Raw genomic sequence first — 22,152 nt, forward strand, 5'->3', positions numbered from 1 at the left:
CTTTGAGTGTCATTCAAGTTATTTCATGTTCTGTAAAGATCTTTTTCAGGCAATGCAATGTCTGAAATAATTGTAATGCGGAAGTCGTTCTGATCCGTTTTATCAATCCAGAATAAGTAAAAAAAGGCTAATTGGCTCGTTGGTCTAGGGGTATGATTCTCGCTTCGGGTGCGAGAGGTCCCGGGTTCAAATCCCGGACGAGCCCGTAACCTTTTCTTGTTTTTACTTCACATTCCATTCCATCTGACATGAGTTTTTATTTTTTCTTAATCCTTGTGGATTTAAATTGTGTTTGTATAAGGCGGAGTTGAAATTCCCATAAAGATAATGTAGACTCTATACAAGTTGTCCGAGCAACAAAAGTTTGGGCTCGTCCGGGATTTGAACCCGGGACCTCTCGCACCCTAAGCGAGAATCATACCCCTAGACCAACGAGCCACAAGAGACGCGGCTTAGAAGATATTTTACATCGGCGCATTACGCAGTACGTATTACTTTATAGTTTTTGTTTTCTGGTTCTGGTTCTGTGGAGTGACTCCAGGACGAAAAGCGTGTCATTAGAAAGATGAAGCGATAAGTCAAACTTGTAGGTTATACTTACGACACTATTCTGCAATGCCGATAGGTGGCAGCACTGAGAAAACAAACGGTGAGGGCACGTCGTTCCACGTCAGGCAAGAAGGCTTCAGTTCTTCTCTGATTGGTCAATATATACGAGCACCGACCAATGATTGTGGCTCTTGTTTCTGTCCAATCAATAGCCGGCTTGTGAACTGCGTCGAGCGAAAGGATTTGGTAGCTTTCGGCGCTCCTGGAAATTCAACAACCGTCAAATGATTTCCTCTTGAGCAATTCTTTCGTTTGTTAAAACGCCGTCCACCGTGACGCCACCTGGCGCTTCCAGTCCCCTTTGACAGTTCGGTCTGCGCTTCTCAGGCTCCGACTTTGAAAAAGCCAACGAAGTTGGTGGCACGTAGAATTAGCCGAGCTTGCTATCGTGCTAGCTTGAGACATGCCGAATTTTTGCGCGGCGCCGAACTGCACGCGAAAGAGCACACAGTCGGATTTGGCTTTTTTTCGCTTTCCGAGGGACCCCGAAAGGTAAGGTATCCAGTTTTGTATCCTAATGTTTGTTTACCGGAGTTTGCGTATAAACACATCGCGCTTTGTCGATTTACACCCCCCCCCCCCGCCTAATGTACAATAAGGTTGTAATATAAAAAAATTAAAATCTATAATTTTCTGCATGCGAAATAGGTTATTTAAAAAAAAAAAGCTTTTAGAGTCATGCAGTGTAGCTCAATATCACAACCCCGATAATTCTTAATTTAGTTCGTCTAACAGCCAATCAAAAGTGATCATTGTCATTTTTTTTAAATGTAATGCCTGTGTGAGCTCTCAACATAATATTCTGGCCAGGTGTGTTTTATATGTATTGGGGTAGCACGATTCTGATATGGATCAGGATATTTTTACAACAATAAAACCATAACAGCGGTTTTTGCGATCTTGCCCAATACTAGGTGAAAATCATTTACGATACATGATGAGATTTTTGTAACCCAACATGGTAATGAAGTCCATATGTCTGTTCTGTACTTGCACTGTATGTTAAAAAGAAAATTGTTTCGTTGGTCAATGGGCCGCTATGTCTTTATGACTTTTAGCTTGTCCCATCTTGGGTCACAGTGAATTACTCACCTGATTTGTTTGGTACAGTTGTTATACGGGATGCCCTGCTTGGTACTTGTACTGTAAAAGAAAACCCTACAATACATGACAGTCTCTAATGTCGTCAGACCCTTTCGTATCCTCGATGTGTCTTCTGTCAGGACTGTCGTAATCCAAGAATGTATAATCTGTTTGACCCCGCATCAACAAACTGTGGGTTGTGTGCTTGCAGATGTCGTATATGGGTGGAGAACTGCCGCAGAGCAGACCTGGAGGCCAAAACCGCCGATCAGTTGAACAAGCACTACAGATTGTGTGCCAAACATTTTGACCCGGCCCTGGTGTACAAAACAGTAAGTACCTCACACACTTGCATACTTTTATTCCTTGTCCATCTGGACAATGTTTCACAATGTTTGAAAACTTTAGACGCCAGGGTTCTTCCGGGTGGCAGATCCAGGTGACCTGATCAGAGAACAATGAATAAAACATGTGATCAGGCTGCCAAACATACTCCAAAGTTTGCAAATTCCTTCCAAAATATTTTAATGAATCTTGTGGAGTCTGTGGTTGGGGAGGATAACTGCATTGATGGCACAAATTGTTCAGAGAAGGTCACAAGACGTAGTAGCCACTTCTAAAGGGACGGACTGGGAACCAAACCTCCATCATTGGGATTGTGGAAGATATTTTCTCATATGTGGGTCTAAAATATTTGCTTGCTTTGGCTTTGAATAATTCAGTAAAACATACTTGCTTGTCTGCGAGGAGACTGCAGTGCATTATCAATTTCCGTATCAAACGAGCACATCCATACCGTTAATTTGAGCCACATAAAAGTTAATTAAGTAGCCAGTCCCTCAATGATCTTGTTAACTATGCCTAAATTTCCATCACGTCAATCTTTTGAAACAACTTCTCTATTGAAACATAAAATATGGTGGTCATGCCATCTCCCGAGGCAGTCGTCTTCCTTTCGACTGATACTTCACACATTCAAATTAGCGTGGTGGAGAAAAATGCTAAAGTTGCCATTCAAGCCATTTGCCCCCTTTTTCTCAATTTCTCTACCTTGTTTCAAATGACACAAAAAGGTTTGTTTACCAGTGGTGCAAGTGGAGAATCCTCAAGCTTCTGCCACTTGGAAGTATCTGTGATGTCATTTTGAAGAGCCCTCTAACTTTTGTCTTTGTCAGAGTCCCTACAGAACGGTGCTGAAAGATACGGCCATTCCCACAATCTTCGATCTGACCAGTCATTTGGCAAATCCTCACGTTAAACACCGCAAGCAGATCAAGGAACTAGTGAGGCGGAAAACATTGGCGTCTTTAATTTTAACTTTTGTTTGTAAAATGTCTTATTTTGGAATCTTTCTCTTGGTTTCAGACTGAGGAGGACCTAAGACGAATCAAGGAAAGGAGGTGTAAGTAAACATCGCAAAATATCGCTCAACACAGATCAAGTGTCTCAATCATTCATACGTAGCCATGTTATGCAAGCGAAGAACTGCTAATTCATTTATATGAGACATGTATTGAAAATCAAATATAGGGCTTACCTTCGTGCAAACAAATCTGTTCCTGTTGATTTTAGATGGATTCAGTTGATCATGCAATCTTCCACAAAGTTTGATCTATCAAAGACATTTTTCGTACTCGGTCTTCTGTTCCGGTTGATTTTAGATGGATTCAGTTGATCATGCCGTCTTCCACAAAGTTTGATCCATCAAAGACATTTTTCGTACTCTGTCTTCTGTTCCGGTTGATTTTAGATGGATTCAGTTGATCATGCCGTCTTCCACAAAGTTTGATCCATCGAAGACATTTTTCGTACTCTGTCTTCAGTTTTGGAAAGGGTACGAAATGAACTCCACCAACTAGCCTATCAGGATACCTGTTGTCAGTATTACAAATTCTGTGACTACACCTCTTAACCATATCTATTGTTAAGTAACCCAAATACGTGAAAAACTAACAAAAGCTATACTGCACCATGCGACTTTGTCTGAGGTAACGGCGGATGCCAACAAGGGGCGTGGTTTATGCAGATCTCTGGCCTCCGATTGGTCAGCGACGCAGATGACGCAATTTCTACGGAGGGGTCAATTGAGAGGAGCTGGATGAGGTTGCCTCGGCATCTGATTTGGATGCCTCCTGGTGAGGTGTTGTGGGCACGTCCCACCAGGAGAAGACTCCGGGGACGACCCTGGATATGTTGGAGAGACTAAGTCTCTCGGCTGGGCTTGGAGCACCTCGAGATCCTTCCGGAAGAGCTGAATGAAGTGACTGGGGAAATAGAAGTTTGGGCGTCACTGCTAACGCTACTGCCCCTGCGACCTGACCTTGGATAAGCGGCAGAAAATCGATGGATGGATGACGTTTTTCCTCTCAAGAGTGCACAAAGCAAGGCGCGTAAACGTGTGATTGGAATTTGATGTGAGAAATCCATCAATTTGCAATAGCCTTGGTCCGCTTTAGGGCCAAAAGTGAGCATCCTATCCCAGAGAAGCGGGGGAATGATGATGTATGTCTGTGATGGTTAGTTTGTGCAAGTCATGTAAATATCGCATGTAGAATAAATGTTTTCTCTAAACTGGAAAAGGCAGAGTTGTGCTTTGCCAATGTGGGAGATTACACCCATTAAGAGTCTTTGGTGTCATGTTGCAAAACGGGTGGACAAGGTAAGCCCGGCTCTGTTCTTGTAATTGATTGCATTAATTGAGCTGTAGTGGGACAATCGTGGACTGGTAACCACATCTGCATCAGTTGTGAGGACGCAGGTTGAAATCCAACCTTGCCTGTGTGGAGTTAGTGTTGTGTCTCCCCGTGTTTGTGTGGGCTTTCTTTGCTTACTCCGATTTCCTCCCACATCTCAAAAACATGCGTGGTAGATTAATTGGAAACTAAATGGCCTGCAGCGTAAGTCATTAGAGGGGAATGCGTGTTGCACACTGTGTCGCGCCCTCTAGCAATGAGTTCCAGCTAATGCTAAATGGCAGAGGTAAAAGATCACTTCGCGTTCATTGTCAATGCAGCCCAAGTTACTAATCACTGCCTTTATGGTAGCAAATAAGCTACTTGCCTGACAGGTATCATCATCAAGGTGTGAAGAGCAGTTATGATTGGGAGTAAGAAGTCAGCATGCTCGGTACTAAGCTATCATAACATGAAGTCACAAAACACTAAAATTGAGTGATACAGTACCTACCAGTCAGCAAGATTTGAGGGGCGCATGCGCGCGCCATCGCACTCACAAATCTGCACAGTCGAGAACGAAAAATCACACGCATAAAATTTGCTACGAGTAGAAATGCATAGTGCAAGATGTCGCTTATTTTGTGTAGTCTTGACCAATGTTCCCTGCCACTGCACAATTGCAGACTTGTCACACGCTTTCAGCGCACATGAAAAACGATCCAGCGCAGTGAACCACAGCCTGATGTCTTTTTAAAAATTTTTAATTTTTTTTTTTCAAACACGGAAGCGTACGGTCTCTAACGAGTTGCTGCTCATCCTACTGCTACATCCTAGTTTACCTGACACCACCCCCTTCCCCTCTTAAAGGGGTACACTCATAATTACAAACAGTACACACACTAGTGACTTTATGCACCCATACATTTTTCAAATGTGAGTGACTGCAGGACACTTGTCACAAAGGTCTGGCTGGAACTGGGCTGTGGCAGACTGTCATCAATTTGGAAGAGCAAAATACAGTAACAGCCAAATTAATAATTACTGTACTGTAATTCCAACAAATACTAGACAGCCAGATAATACAAACAAAAATATGATGATTAAAAAAAAAACCTAAAGATGTAATATGCCGGCACCTTGGAGCAACTGGTTAGAGCGTCTGTCTCACAGTTGTGTGGACCAGTTTTCAGTCCCCGCCCCGCCTATGTGGAGTTTGCGGGTCCTCCGCGTGCCCGAGTCGGTTTTCTCCAAGCACTCCGGTTTGCTCCCACAACCCAAAAATATGTATTACTTGGAGACTCTAAATTGCCCGTAGGTGTGATTGTGAGTACAACCGTCGTCTGTCTCCATGTGCCCTCTCCGATTGGCTGGCAACCAGTTCTAGGTGTACCCTGATTCCTGCCTGATGATGGCTGGCATAGGCTCTACCACACCTGCTACCCTTGTGAGGATAAGCAACTCAGAAAATGGATGGATGGATGTAAATAAAATACTAATGTCGTCCTATACAGAACATTCTTATTTTCCTTTCGACTTGTCCCGGTAGGGGTCACGACATTATAAAGTAATTTTGTTTGATCATATAATTGCTTGATTTTAATTAGTTGTAGTACAATTTAACAATCACCATGAATGTTTTTGTTTTGTTGAAATATTTACCCTGTGTGTGTGTGTGTGTGTGTGTATATATTTTAATTTTTTTTAAACCCAATTTACTGCCATCTTTTTGTAAAAAAAAAAATATATATATATATATATAATCAAATGTGGTTCTTGAGCACAAAGGTTTGCTCAGCCTTGCTGAAGGAATAAAAAAAAAAATTCAAACGTGCATCTGGGGCCATTTTGTGATATGATTTGATGTCATGATTTAAAAAAAAAAAAAAAGACTCCGAAGTGAACAAGCAATATCATGACTTAACCAATCAATTTTGCATTTGCTTTTCCCTCAGTGGCATCCTCTGCTGAGAAGTCCAAAACAGAAGCAGCCACCGAGGATCCTAGTGAAGACGAGCCGCAGATGTCCGCGGAGGAGAAGCAGCTGCGTGATTACCTGCGCTCTCTTTTTGAGGTGGTCCTGATGCTGGCCAAGCAGCGCATCCCACTGGAAACTCTGAAACCCCTCGACAGCGGCAACGTGTCCAACAATTTCCAAGCGCTGCTGGAGTACCGCATGCACGCCGGAGACGAGGCTCTGAGGAAGCGCTTCGAGGCGATGCCGGTGAACGCCCAGTTCCTCTCCTCGGTGCAACTGTCCCAGCTCCTGGATGTGTGTGAGAACACGGTAAGAGAAGAGATGCTGATGGAGGCTAGGGAAGGCCGCTTCTTCTCGTTGGTCACCGACGACCTGGTGGACTTCGGCGGCGACAAGCACCTGCCGCTCTTCTTACGCTTCGTCAACCAGCACAACGTCCTGCGCGAGGAGTTTTTGGACTTTGTATCTTTTGACGGCGACGAGCTTGCGCTGGTGGAGCGTCTAGAGGCGCAGCTGACGGAACGCTGGGGGCTTAGCATGGAGGACTGCCGCGGGCAGGCACACAAGGTGACCGGGGCGTCGGCCACCAAGATGAAGGCGGTGGCTGTGCTCCTGATGGAGAAGTACCCGCTGGCCTTGCACATGCCCTGCTCGCGCATGGCGCTCAACATCCACCTGGCCAACAGTCTGCCTTTCCCCAACGTGCAGGTGCTCATGGAAACGTTCAGGAGGTTGGCCACTTTCTTCAAAATAGCGCCGGCGCTGGCCCAGCTGGAGACATGTATCTCCGCTCACTATCTGAAGAGCGACGAAAAGGCGGCGGGGCTCCGTCAGGCCTGCGGCGATGGCTGGACCGAGCGACACAACGTTTTTGACGTTCTCCTCGACATCCTGCCACCGCTCGTTTCCTGCTTGGACACCATTCGCGACAACGTCGACGGCGCGTTCGATGGCACCGCGGTGGCCAGTGCCTACTCTCTCGTGGAGACCCTCGCCGACTTTGAGATGGTGATGACCGCCGTGGTCCTGAGGAGCGTCCTCACCTTCACCCGAGCGTTCGGGCGGAACCTCCAGGGCGAAACGCTGGATGCCTTCTGTGCCGCCAATAGCCTCACCGCTGTCATGCACTCGCTCACCGAGGTCAACGACAACATCGATGTGTACCACGAGTTCTGGTTTGAGGAGGCCGTAAATGTGGCCACGTCCATGGAGATCCCTGTGGGGGTTCCCCGACTCTTCGTTCAGAGGCAGCGTGCCGCCGAGATGGGTGAGATCCAACCGGAGGCCTACTACCGTGAGTATGTCACGCTGCCGATTATCCACAGCGTCATGCAGGAAGTGGAGGAGATGTTCTCCGAGGTCAACCTCAAAGTTCTCAAATGCTTGTCGCTGGTGCCCGCCATCATGGGCCAGATGAAGTTCAACACCAGCGAAGAGAACTCGGCCGACGTTTACCGCGGCGACCTCCCCAGCCCCGACACGCTGCCGGCCGAGCTGCACTGTTGGCGCATCAAATGGAAGCACCGCGGCAAGGAGGTGCGCCTGCCCACCACTGTTCACGAGACGCTGCAGCTGCCCGACATCAAGTTCTTCCCCAACGTCAACGCCTTCCTCAAGGTGCTCTCCACGCTGCCAGTGCTCAGGATGGAAGAGAATCAGGGCACAACAGCCGGCGAGCGGCTGCGGGCGTACTTGGACGCCGTGCCCGCAAAGCTGTGGAACCGCAGCCTCGCCGTGCTCAACGTCAACACCCACGTCAAGCCAGACTTGGACGTGATGGTAGACAAGTACTGCAGACTTTACCCCGAGGATGATGCTGAGCTGGAAGCTGAGCCTGAAGAAGAGGACCCCAAATAAATACACCCATTGTGTTTCTGCACTGTAGCTTTAGCGACATGTTTTGTATTTCGTGTGCGATGCTTTCCAGGAACATTCGAAACATCAGCGCCATGCCGTGAAGTCTTACTGAAAGTGAGCGTTTTTACCATCATTTTTCATCCATCATTCTAGGATTAGCACTTGTATGCTTCAAAAAGTACATCCCTGGCATAGGTAGATGATCCATTGTATATTGAGTAAATACTTTTCTGACCAATTAATTGAGTTTGGATCAAGTCTTGTCAACAGCCATATGATATGATGAGGTTGGTGGGAGAGTGGGCAGGAATCACTGATTTCGTGTCATCTTTTGTTTTTAGAACATGTCTTCTGGGGAAATTAGAATGCCAACATCATCTTTGTACATCTTTTCCTGAATGCACCACAGCGTCATTTATTTTGTGACTTCTTGAACCGAAGTCCATCCTTCTATTATTTGAGCCGCTGATCCTCACAACGGTTGCGGTTAGATTCTCCATTTTCAACACTGCTTATTCTGGTGAGGGTCACGGTCGTTGGACCCCGTCCCAGCTGATATCGAGCGAAAGACTACACCCTGAACCGGTTGCCAGTCAGTGCCAGGGCACGTGTAGACCCCATCGCTGAGTGGGAATTCAACCCACGCTGCCTGCACCAAAGGCAGGCAAGTCTACCACAACACCAGGGGCGTCAAACTCATTTTTGTCGCGGGCAATATCATAGTTTTCTGCAGAGGGCTGTTATGACTGTGAAACCAGAAAAGTCTGTAATCTCATGTTTACATATGAAATTTATGAACTAGTTTTGGAGTCAGAATTCAAGGGTAGTGGAGTTTTCAACCATTGTTCGTGTTTAACGATAATGCTTATAATATATCAATGTTGTCATTTATGGTATATGACCATTAGTAATTTCAGTACAGATGGAAGTTGACATGATTTACCTTCGCGGGCCAGATCTGGCCCCTTGGTCTAGAGTTTGAAATCTGTGCACTATACTGTCAGTCACCTTGAGCAAAGACATGTACACATTTTGCAGTAGAATTATCTGACGGAACATCAAACTGTCACAGAAAGTGCCATATACTAATGAGCTCGTCCTAATTACTTCATAAATGTACTTAGTGTGAATTTTGGGCCTAAGTACAACAGCTGATAATTCTGTTGTATTCATGGTAACAGGTAACATGTTCTGCCCGGATGGATGGGTGAAGTTGTTTGGCGTAAACTAATCATTTTCATTCAAATGATATGAAAAGTAGTAGGCTCACTTGCCAGTGTTTGGAAATCACAAATATCGAAGAAAAATGCTGTTCATGTATGTAAAAGCAAGGCAACAATACAAATGTATGCTTTTAGTGGTTTCGATGAGCAGGGAAAACCGCCAGAGGGCGCTGCTGCCCCACTTACGATTGTTAACCTATTTGGTATATAAAACTAATGCTAGGTTGTAATAAATGGCAGGTGTTTATTGAGCTCCTTTAATGAGTTTAAATATAACAAAACCACTGCATTAATTGTAATTATCCATGTAACTTAATTCTGTTTTACCTCGTGTTTTTTTTGTCCATTTCCTTCATGATAGATCCACTTTTGATTGCTTATATTTAGTATTACATGTAAAAAGATTTTACAGTGATTGATGAGGCTGGCTGTGTTGCTTTTATTGTCATACTCAAGTATTTCAGAAGTGTGTATGAAGGCAGTCTCCACGGAGTAGTTTTCTGAGTTTCAAAAGCGTTGGTGGTACCTTAAATATTTTTCGCACTGATAAAGTCAAATCTGACAATTGAATTTAGTCTTAGAAATCTGAACATGTGTGCCTTAAAAGCTATTTAGTGAGTGTTCAAGCGCAGTTAAGATTAAGGAATCACTTTTTTGTTGTTGTTGTAATTTTGTCTCAGCACAAGTACAATTTACACAAGTTCCATGTTTTATGTGTACGGATTGCTTTAAATTGTGGCCTCCAGTTCTAGAATGACACACATACTACTGTACTACTGTTTCCTCCTCCCTCTGCTGGATTAAGGATGCAGTTGCGTTCAGGTGCAAGACGTGGGTGGGGTCGCCTTGACGCCACGCCGTGCAACCTCATCAGCACGTTCATCGAACCCTCCGGCATCCCGCAGGAGGGAAAGCAGCAGGGTAGCTCGCTAACGTGCCGACGGCCGATCCTGCATCAGCACCACCGCCGACCGACGGAAAGCGCCATGGCCTGGCCGTGCATTACGCGAGCTTGCTGCATCAATCGCTTCTGGAGCGACCTGGACAAGGGGGACATCGCCGTGCCTCTGGTCTTCACCAAATACTCGGACGTGCAGCATAAGCAGCCGCGGAGGGCCGCCGCGGAGGGCCAACCGGAGAGCCAGCCGGAGGCCGTCGAGGCACCGCCCGCTGCCGCCTCGGACGCCTCCTCCTCCGTCATGCGGCAAGACTTCAAGGCGTGGAAAGTGCGCCCGGAGCCCAGCTGTAAACCCAGGGACGAGTACCAACCCGCTGCCGGACCCTTCATCCCGGAGACCCAGTACCAGAAGGACTACAAAGCCTGGCCCATCCCGAAGAAGCACGACCACCCCTGGATCCCCAAAGCCGGCCCGCCCCCCACTACCGCGACCGCCGGCCGCAGCGCCGAAGTCGAGAGCGGGGTGGAAAAGAGCGAGCTGGAGGAGAAGCTCCAGGAGAAGGAGGCCAAGGAGCCGGCCGGCAGGGACAAGTCGGCCGAGAGGAAAGACCGAGAGGCGCCCGGGAGCGGCAAAGACAGGGCGGCCGCCGACGCGCTCAACAGGCACATCAAGCAGACCCTGAGCTCTTCCGGCAGCAGCTACAGGTAACGCCGAGACATTTGTCACGGTTCCCAACAACCTTCGCCATCTTTTCAAAGACACGGAACATGCCGAAAATGTCCCCCTACAAATTTCGACAGTTTTTTTTTTTTTTTTTTTTTGGTTTTTAACATACGGTCCCTGAACGCCACATCATCCATCACTTAAAGCCATTATATCTCAAATATTCCATACTTGGTACTGATGATATTAGGATGTTGTTATACTGTATTCCATGTCATACCACACTTCCTAAACTACATATTTACTCAACTTCAGAGAGTACTTGACATTTATTAAGTCTAAGGCCTTCATTTGTCCAATGCAGTTTTTAAAATACAAATTCCAATGTTCGATGTTCACCACTAATACTATCACTTGTCACTTTCTAATTTGATGGATTTTTCTAACCCCTTTTATATATTAAAAATGTTGCCATACACACACACACACACACACACGCATGCACTTACTATAGTTACTAAACAGTTCATTATTTCCATTTTTCCAGCGGGACGTTCTCTCTCGACGGTAAACACAGTCGACTTTACAGATGCCATGCGTTATCAGCAATAGTAAAGGTACATTTATAGCTTTCTATCAAGCTCGTGGACCTACGTCAGCAAATTATGTCACTGGCCATATTGCCGGTTCAATACCAAGTCGCTTGGAGACGACAATACGTCTTATAGCACGACGCTCAGAGTTTTGTCTGATACCGTTAGACATTTAGAAGGTGATAATAAATGAATGTACGTTGAAAAACGAGAGACACTTGGCATAGAGGACCCATATTTAATGCCGAAGTCGATGTTTTTGCCGATAAGGAATTGGACTGTTAACCGGCTTCCGCTTGTCTTGGACAACTGGATCTACACATGGATCTGGTGAGTAAGTCGTCGAGATTTACACGGAAGAGTTTGAAAGCGTATAAAAGTCTGGACGCATATAAATACTTCCTCGCTGTGGATCCGTTCTCAATCCAGAATAAATCCAGCATAGCGATGGAGCCGCTCAGATTTTTTCAGTACAAATACAAATATTTAAATAAATGACCCCTGCTTTTACACCAACTCACATTCATTAACCATGATTGGAAAATAATAAAAATAAAGACACCATACATGAAGCGTGTTCCGGCCACACGTTAAACTTTGGTAAACCTCTCCGTGACAGAGGTTTTTTTTTTTTTTTTTTTTTTTAAATATGCATTGTGTTCAATTGAGTTCAATTCATATTTAAAAAAAAAAAAAAACACTGGGGTAGGCTTCAGCTTTAAACGAAAGTGTGTTGTGGCCACATGTTAACCTACGTAAACATCACTGTGACCAACGGTTTATTTTCCTTTTTTAAAAACGCATTGGACTGATTTGAGAACAATGCATCTTTAAAAAAAAAAAAAAACATCTGTCACAGAGAAGTTTACTGAAGATTATCGTGTGGCCACAACATGCTTCGTGTACGTTGGAGATGACTCCCTGTCGTTTTTTTTTTAAAATACGCATTGTTCTCAAATGAGCCAACTTGCCATTGTAAATATATTTTGCTAATTTGAGATTGAGAAGACTAATTCCTACCTGAAATGAAGCGATCTCTACACAGGCATGTGTATTTGGTTGGGCACCATCCATCACGTTTAATTGCCTAAATCTAGCGATTTTTTTTTTTTCCATCTTTTCAGCTGGTATTTCTAAAATGATCTCTTTGAATATATGTCTCGTCTATTGTAACTACCAACAGCACAACAAGTCTCGGCCATTGTGAATATCCTGCTCCGGTTCAATGTCCACCACACTGTCAAGCAGCTATTTTTGACAGGCAATATGGCGCCGTGAAAATGGTGACGTCACGTGCATGAGCTCGATAGGCACCATCTGTTTTTATTTTGTTGTCTTTGAGATCCAGCAGTTATTTATTGCATTGGACAACCCACCATTAATTGTATTTGTCATTATTTCTTTGTGTAGGAGTAATCACTCAGCTTTAAGTGAATTCAAGGTTTTCATTGGGAAAAACACAACCTGACGATTATTCGAGGCATGGCGTGTACTGTATTGGACTGAAGGCTGTTACTGATGGAAATGCCATCTTTGTCTTCATTTATCGTGTCTTGGGTGTGATCACATGGTTTTAAGTTATAGTTACATTACACCCGTTAACTGCATAAGTGATGACGAATGAAATGTACCTATAAAGTAATAGAACTCAACCCTATACAGTACAGATACGGGCAGATCCCGAGGTGAATTTATGCTGCTACATATACGGGGGATCTAGTCGCACAGTGACTTGGCTTATTACACATTCTCCTGTTCCAAGACCCCCTATGACCTCTGTGAGCGATATTTCTGTCGAGATAAGGCGAATGTATTGATTGGCTCCTCCCTTCCAATGCTACCAAATCAATGTTGCATGTAGGACGAATGAAGCCAGCAAAAAAAAAAAAAAAAAAAAAAAAGGCTGTGCCTGTCCAGTAATCATGCGCGTGCTGCTCTCTCTCTAATCACGTTGGAGGGTCGGCTTCCTGCATTCAGAAGCTAATGAATGGGATGTAGGGCAAAAATGAATAATGGAGTAAACTGCTAGGAGGCTGCTTGCACGGCGATCGGCCCGTGATCTCTTTCCACGGAAGACATGAATATGGCGTGATAGAGCAGTTAAAGCTTTATAGGCTGGAACCGCGCGAATGTACTTTACACAGCGGACGGTCAATATGACGCTCTTTAGACGAATATTTATGTTGCGTTACGTCGGTGGCCTTTTTTCCAGGCTGGTAATTGAAAGAACTGCCCAAGTTAAACATCTCAAAAAGGGATCATAACTGTCTGTGGGAAAACGCAAAACAAGCCAAAGAAAAAGCAGAACACACTCGAGGTATTTTTTGTTTTGTCGCTGTTCACTGAGGTCCCACGTCGATGATGGTTTGAACCAGGACTTCATCAGATAACTTGAATATTCCGGATGGCAACAAAGGGCAAATGAAAATGGCTGCCTCGCAGTGATAATTATTCCACACGCACTAATATTCTGCAGTCCCACGCATGTCGTGTTGAATAATCGTCGTCTTGAGATACGAGTGACCTGATTTGAGATACGGGCCTATGTTTTGCTTTGACTTGCAAGTGCAATCCTTACATTCAAGTGCAGTATGGTGGCAAGTGACTTAAGTCACTTCAAACAAGCGGAATTTTGGCAGCTATCGTAAATCGTAAATATTTTTTCCAGAGGCTTCAAGGCGCTTTTTGACACTGCCGGCTGAACTTTGCTGTCAAACTAAACATTAAAAGTAAGTGAATTACAAATTATGTATTTAACTGTAGCATCTGCTACCTGAATCCTAACCATACGATATGCAAAACTACAATAAATATCTAAACCCAAATGTATCACAGTACTCACATGCATATATTCTGTATCCTCTGCGAGGAATAAATGATATTACTGCTGTTGTGACGGTCTGAGCGCTCCCCCGTGCTGAAAAGTCTCTTTTGTGATGAATGCGCACGCGTTACTAACGGGGGAACTCTGGGTACGTAGCAGACGCTTACTGGGAAATCTCCCGGTCTCATAGTTCCCCTTCTTCTACATAGAGGGAGTTAACACACGTTATATCCTAACCCTAACCTAACCTTAAAACAAAAGTTGATGAAAAAAAGATATACACATATATGTACGTTTGCTGTGTTCGCCTTTCTGAGACGTCCATAGCGAACATGAACACTCTGTGACATGTTGTCGAATGCCGCATGCTGAAGCATGGATGGCGATGTTTCAGACTGGCCGGAAGTTTACAAAATATATGCACATGCGCATTAAAATACACGCATGCGCATTACTCACAAAGAGACGTTGGAGGACCGGGAGCGCTCAGACCGTCACACCATACTGATAAGCCGAAAAAGGAACTTAACTCTCCAGTACAGTATTTGACTTGTGCGAGTTTTGGGGTGTTCCACCGCATGTGTATTTGTAGTCTTCTGTAGTTACTACAGTATTAACCAGATGAACAGCTCGGACCATCAAGCCCAAGTGCTCCCCGGGGACACTAAATCCTCCACTACAGCGAAGAGCTTCCACTCAAGACATTCATCATCACGTCGATGTGTTCTTGTAGAACCGAGTTCAAGGCCTACAAGGATGTGAAACCGGTCAAGCCCATCAAGGCGGCGTCCCAGTACAAACCCCCGGTGGAGAAGGAGACCAGTCTGGAGACCAGCTACAGCGCCACCTTCAGGGGCGAGCAGGTCAAGGCCCAGCCGGCCGACAACAAACTGCTGGAGCGCAGGCGAATACGCAGCCTGTACAGCGAGCCCGCAAAGGAGACCCCCAAGGTGAGTGGGCCTCCCCCCGGCCCACACACGCATACCCCACCCACGGACCCTCACGCCGTTTTGACACTGTGAGGTCATCTCAGTCAATAACTTTCCCTTATTTCATTGGATATCCTTTTTTACACAACCTTTCAATGACTACATTTTTGATTTTCACATTTTGAGGGGGACATGTACAACCCAACGAGATTCAGAAATGAAAATGATTTTTGAAAGTTGTTAAGCAAAAACCAAAATACCCTTCACCATGATAAAGTTTTTACACTGTAAGAAAACTACAATCGCAATGTTTTTTTTAGTAATTTTGTCCATATAATAATATTTAGGTTTTTTTTTTTAGCAGAAATGCTTTATTTTTTTTTAGTTTTTAAGATTGAGGATATTTTTTGATAATCAAATACCAAACAAATCATAGTTTGCTTTGTTTGTCACCAGGATAATACAAAATAATGAGAGGTTTCATGTATTTACTTTTCAAATTAAAAAAAAAAATAATATAACAATGTGTGTATTTCAATTTTTAAGAGTAAATTTTCCAGGATTGTATTTCCACTTTTGATAAAATTGCAGGGCAAATGAAAAAACAAACATTTCAACATATAAAATGCATTTGGTTATTTAAAAATATACACGCATTTAGCATTTTATATAATGCTAAACATTTTTTTCACATTATAAAATTAATGTTGTACTTTAGTCCCACGTACTAATTACTAAAATGCACACATTTCAATGAGGTTGCACAGTTGGTGAGTACAGTTTGTAATATTTTCATTATTGGAAGGGATGAAAAAAAGAGTAAAACAGAAAAGCAAAAATGTATACAATGTATACATTTGTGTATAATGTATATGTTGTTAAATAAAAATGTCCTAACATTCATATGCAGAGTATATAGTATATAGATTTTCCATCTTTCCATCCATTTTCTGAGCAGCTTATCCTCATAAGGGTCGCGGGGAGCACTGGAGCCCATCCCAGCTGTCACTGGCCAGGAGGCAGGGTACACCCTGAACTGGTCGCCAGCCATTCAGAAGGGCACATAGAGACAGACAACAGCTCACACTCACAATCACACCTTGGGGCAATTTAGAGTGTCCCATGCAGGCGGGGCCGGGATTCGAATCCCGGACCTCAGAACTGTTAGGCAGATGTGCTTCACTTAAATTTTCTTAAAATTAATTGATCAGGAATGTATTCCACTTTAGTTTAAACTTGTGAGGTTGGGTCATGTACTGTAATATAATAACATCATCATGATGATGCATAAGAGGTTTGTCCAAACTGTGTAATCTTTTTATAAAAAGTAAAAAAAAATGTTTTTGTGGGATTTAATTTCTAAGTGAAAATACTGCTTATGTATGAATGGACGTATTCATCTTCTAAAATTGTATCCAATTTTTTTGGGGGGTTGTTGCCTTCGTGGAGGTGTTAGGCTTGTATTATTTACTTTTATGGATTATACTATCCATCACATTCTAACATCAGATAGTGTTATGATGTTGAGCTGTTTGAACTTTTCCATTCCTAACGTAAATTCAGTAGTTGTCGCATTTCGTGTCTTTGTGTTGATGTAGCCCCTCCCTCTCTTATTCTCGTAGGACGTGTCAGAGGCTGAGAGCAGCTCTGTCCTAAATCTGCTGTAGCCAGGTGTGTTTCCGTTAGAAAAGCATGGAGGCTCACCTCAGACTACACACAAGCACACACGCACTACGAGACTCAGTCCCGTATTCACCACTGCCTTATTACTACGATCATTATGAACGATCCTGCATCCCCTCATTTCTTTTTATCAGTCCTGTCAATCATTTGCGACAATTTTGTTTATTCGTCCAGTTCTACGAAGGCATCCGTTTTTATTTAGACGGCCGCAATCGTGTCGCACAGGTTTTGGTGATGCCATGTACTGTATACTGTACTGTACTGTGTATGCAGTGCTTGACAGCTTCATTAGAGCACCCGTCATGAATCACAAAGTGCTTGAAATTGGACCCCGGGTCACCCACTGTATGTATTTGTGTGCGTGTGAGTATGTTTTACCGTCACTTTTTTTGCTCGTATCTATCTATCTATCTATCTATCTATCTATCTATCTATCTATCTATCTATCTATCTATCTATCTATCTATCTATCTATCTATCTATCTATCTATCTATCTATCTATCTATCTATCTATCTATCTATCTAATATATATACATATATACAGTGTGTCCCAAAAAATGTATACACACTTTAAATAAACTTGATGTTTATTACTATTAAAATAATTTTTAACATGTAAAACAATTTACAAATGTCAATATTTAAAGTCTGTATACATTTCTTGGGGACACCCTATATTATATATATATATATATATATATATGCAAAGAGAGAGAGGGAGAGAGACACACACACACACACCAGTATATAATATTACAAGATGGAAATGCTCCATTTTAAAATGCTGGAAATAATACAATTCCAAAAAAAAACATAAATGTAAAAATTAATTTTACAAAATTAAAGTCTTTCTTTATGAGAAAAGAAGTTCTGAATGTATGCGAATAAAGTTGCTAAAGTTAAAGAACATTTTTTTTTGTAAGAAAATGTCCTAATTTAATTTTTAAAATGTTCATTAAAGTCTTATCATCAAGTAAAAATTAGTTGCAGTTTTATGAGAACAAAGTTTGAATTTTACTAGACTAAAGACTTTCATAAGAGAAAAAAAATATTTTATGAGAATGAAGAAAAAGTCTTAATTTACATTTTATTACGTAGATGAAATGTTGTACTATTATGAGGAGAATAGATTGTAATTAAAAATAAAAAAGACTGAAGGTGACTGTTGAAAGATTACATCAATATTATTACAAGGGAATTATTTGTGATTTTAAGAGAAAAAAACCTATAGTAAACTTGTAGTTGCCAATGTTTGACCTGGAAAATTGTACTTATATTTCTATAATTTGGTGGTGTCTGAGCATGCAAGAATGGATTTAAAGTGGAATGTTACCAAAATATTTACAGTATATTTGTATAACATACAGTGAATTTTAAAAAAGGTCTACACACCCCTGTTCCAAATGACAGTTTTTCTATAAATAAATTTGGCCAAAGAAATTATTTCAAAACCTACATCCTGTCCAACTCAACCCCCCCAAAAATTTACATGTTTTTGGGAGATTTTTTTTATGGTCCAATGAAACCAAGATTTAATTTTTCTGTCCATCATTTCAAAATGTAGATTTAAAACGTTTAGGCTCTGTTAAAAAAAACGTCATCTGAATACATCTATATCCTCTTTTGCAAACCTATTATTTCAGTTGTTTCTTACTTTTGCACTCCTCTCCCCAAAAACATTTGTTTTAATTTGAACTAAAAGTTATGGGTGACATTCATGGTGAACAATTGTTTTTTTTTTTTTTTAACATTTTATCATAGACTATTTTTTAAAATTTGTTTAACAAAAGCCTGGCATTTAAGCAGGGGTGTGTAGACTTTTAATATCAACATTAAGAACATAATTTCTGTACTAACTAAAACTAATTAAGAGTGTAAAAACTGATCATGCCACACACCCCCCCCAACCCCCCTCAAAGAAAAAGCACAAAAGTCCTTTTTTTGTGCTGTTTAGTTGTCATGACACTAACCTCCATTAACACCCATAGGCCACTTTATGGTTACGCATGCTGAAAACCGCCTCAACTCTATTTACTATTTACTTAATTGTGACGGCTCTTCGCTCGTAGGCGGACAAGCCGGCGTCTCGCGTCAGGCCGAAGAAGACGGTGGCTGCGAAGGCTGTGAAGAAGGCAAAGGAGAAGAAGCTGCTGGCCGCGTCCGCCAAGAAAAAAGAAGCCGAAGCAGCTGCGGCGGCGGCGGCCAGCGTCACCAAGAAGAACAAAGAGATCAGCAATAGACTGGCCGAGGCCAAACAGTAACGCCAGTGTCTTCAGTCCATTTGCGCCATGTCCGTCCGTCCGTCCACTTGCTTCACTGCCTCTTTCCTGGTTTACCGTCACCTTTTTGGCTTATGTAAAGGGTGCCGATTTATAGCATCACAGCGTCATTACCAGGAGGATTCTTTAAGCACCTAATTTGCACATTAGTCCCCAAGAGCCATGCCTTTGTGTGCTGTACGTGTACAAAAGGGCTTCTTTTTTTTAACACTACAATTCCGCATCGATGATTGTAAAAACTCATTTTGTGAAAGGAAAAAAGGGTCCGTTTTTTTCTCGTTACAGTCCTTCGATTGTTGCTCCTTTTATTTTTTCCACTAGTGGCTGATCTTTTGTTGCTAAGAAACCAAATCAATTGGACTAGACTTCCCCGCAGCTCGCATGCAAGACCCCCTCGCCCCCCTCCCCCACCTCAAGTATACAGTATGCATTCTAGCTTGTACAATAAGCCTTTTAGGATCCATATATGCTATGTTGTACTGTGTATGCATGTCTAGTAGTAAATGATAGTCTAGTAGTGGCTGTACAAGCAATGAAGTGAACGCACACCGGCAAGGTGATCCTCGCTGCAACCGTAGTCTCACGTTTAAAATAATAACACAACAATGTAGTTTCAAAAAAGAAGACTGTAGTCTTGTAACCCCACCTACTACATTTAACTCTTACAGTATATGTACGCCAACGACGCACGCAAGGCCAATAATTTCCAGGTTCGGTGGGAATTCTTGAGGCCACACTGGAAAGCAACATGTGTGCAAAATGGTGCTATATTACGAGTAAAGGTAATATTTTATGGAGAAAAAAATCATTATTATGTCTAAAAATATGGGGCGGCACGGTGGGGCAATTGGTTAGAGCGTTGGCCTCACAGTTCTGAGGGCTGGGGTTCAAATCCCAGTCCCACCTGTGTGGTGTTGGCATGTTCTCCCCGTGCCCGTGTGGGTTTTCTCTGGGCACTCCGGTTTCCTCCCGCATCCCAAAAACATGCAACATTAATTGAACACTCTAAATTGCCCATAGGTGTGATTGTGAGTGCAGCTGTTTGTCTCTATGTGCCCCGTGATTGGCTGATGACCAGTTCAGGGTGTACCCCGCCTCCTGCCCGTTGACAGCTGGGATAGGTGGTTCCAGCACTCATGTTTTTGGGATGTGGGAGAAAACCGGAGCGCCCAGAGAAAACCCACATAGGCACGGGGAGAACACGCAAACTCCACTCAGGCGGGGCCGGGATCGAACCCGGGACCTCAGAACTGTGAAGCCAACGCTTTCCAGCTGAACCACCTTGCCGCGCCAAGCATTAATTAGAAGTTAAAAAAAGTGTAAGTATATTACAAAAAAGTCCAAAGTTAAGTTTTAGTATGATGTCACAGTAATCCTATGATATGAGAATAATCATTTTATCGTGAGAGAGAGTCTTTTCATGAGAAAAAGTTGTAATTTTATAAATGTTACAATGGCAAAAAATATAATGAAGTTAATATTACAAGAATAAAAAAGTAATGTTATGAGGAAAAGACATGTTATACCTCCAAGGATTACAGAAAAGTCATTTCCCAGGAATAAAGATGTAGGAGCCCAACAAAAAATATTGTATGAAAACGATTTAATGTTGCAAGAAAAGTGGTAAAATGAGAAAAAAAAATGTTATGAATTCCTTCTCCTATTGCAACTTTAATTCCAAAGGTGTACTATTTTTCTTTTCAGTGTGTTCTTAAAATTCCTTCGGAAATCTCTCCAGCATTAAGGCACTAACTAACGCGCACGTGTGTGTGTGTGTTTGCGTGTTTGTGTGTGTGTGTCTGTTCACGCCACACAGTGCCACAGGGTTCACCCACTCCCACTCTCTGGTGCTCAAGGCCGCCCTATTTTTATTTACTGGTGTGCTTTCTTATGGGCGGCGTTGCATTCTCTCATCACCGTGTACTCGGGTGACAATGCAACCGGACAAAAAACACAAAACCCCTGCAGATGATGATGATGATGATGATGATGCGTTTGTTGCTGTGAAGCTTTTTTTTTTTTTTTTGTCCGTGTGTGTGTGCGCCTCTCAGCTTGTTTGGAATGAACTTGAATTAAAGAACAAAACATGAATGTAAACTGTTGTGAGTTTATTTGTGTTTTCTAACTTTAATTCTTATCCTGTTTTTTTTAGAGTAATAGAAATATAATGTGCAAGTCACAAGTATTTCTTGTCATTTCATTTTTCATTAATTTAATGGAAATCTTTGCATTAGGATCTTTGGGTATATGCTCTGTCCCCTACAAACAAACACAAATCCTGCAAGGTCCTGACCTCTGAATTAAAAAAAAAAAAAAAAGACAAAATATAATACAGACAAAAAAATGTGTGTGCCATTTCACGAAATTAAAAATTAATTTACAAAATAATTATGATATTAGGGGTGGGGGGGGTTCACTATTGTGTTGGGTTAAGTTAATTTTACAGGATTTATTTGCAAAAAAATGAGAACAACAAATAATACCCGTGAAAAAATGAAACATGTCAAAATGTAAGTTGTAACATTAGAACAAAAAAAAAATCAAAATTCCCAAAAATTAAGTCAGAGAAATGCTAAACTTTTATTGGTGAAAGGCCCGATAACCTAGTTTGTTGTAATTCATGTACTCGCTGGAAAGTTGTCGTGTGTTTTTCTGTAAACCAGTCATCCTGACATAAAGCTGCATCAATAATTCATCGGTTATGTCTCGTGTGCTTGCAGAGCAGCATGAAGTATTGAATAAATAATTAGTGGGGACACTTTTACAGTAAAAGATCGCCTACGCCACGTCTTCTTTTTTAATTGTCATGATCGAGTCATCAATATTGTCTGCATAAACAATATTGACAAAAGTTGATT

At 42.5% G+C, this 22,152-nt stretch overlaps 2 protein-coding genes and 2 non-coding genes across 4 annotated transcripts; 3 read left to right on the plus strand and 1 right to left on the minus strand.

The window, feature by feature from the left end:
• The first annotated feature begins 133 nt into the window (after positions 1–133).
• On the plus strand, positions 134–205 carry trnap-cgg (transfer RNA proline (anticodon CGG)). Its single transcript has one exon. It is a non-coding gene; the product is annotated as a tRNA-Pro (tRNA).
• A 161-nt stretch (positions 206–366) lies between these two features.
• On the minus strand, positions 367–438 carry trnap-agg (transfer RNA proline (anticodon AGG)). Its single transcript has one exon. It is a non-coding gene; the product is annotated as a tRNA-Pro (tRNA).
• A 316-nt stretch (positions 439–754) lies between these two features.
• On the plus strand, positions 755–9,860 carry thap12b (THAP domain containing 12b). Its single transcript, XM_061827651.1, has 5 exons — positions 755–1,101; positions 1,904–2,024; positions 2,868–2,975; positions 3,058–3,094; positions 6,320–9,860. The coding sequence occupies exons 1-5, from the start codon at positions 1,013–1,015 to the stop codon at positions 8,197–8,199; spliced, it is 2,235 nt and encodes a 744-aa protein (XP_061683635.1). The 5' UTR covers positions 755–1,012; the 3' UTR covers positions 8,200–9,860.
• A 133-nt stretch (positions 9,861–9,993) lies between these two features.
• Positions 9,994–20,459, plus strand: LOC133504911 (microtubule-associated protein 6 homolog). The gene is made up of 3 exons (XM_061827652.1): positions 9,994–11,025; positions 15,135–15,351; positions 19,085–20,459. Exons 1-3 carry the CDS (start codon positions 10,229–10,231, stop codon positions 19,274–19,276), a joined length of 1,206 nt encoding a protein of 401 aa, XP_061683636.1. The 5' UTR covers positions 9,994–10,228; the 3' UTR covers positions 19,277–20,459.
• Positions 20,460–22,152: the final 1,693 nt, after the last annotated feature.

This window comes from Syngnathoides biaculeatus, chromosome 8 (genome assembly GCF_019802595.1).
Source record: "Syngnathoides biaculeatus isolate LvHL_M chromosome 8, ASM1980259v1, whole genome shotgun sequence".
Taxonomy (NCBI): Eukaryota; Metazoa; Chordata; class Actinopteri; order Syngnathiformes; family Syngnathidae; genus Syngnathoides; species Syngnathoides biaculeatus.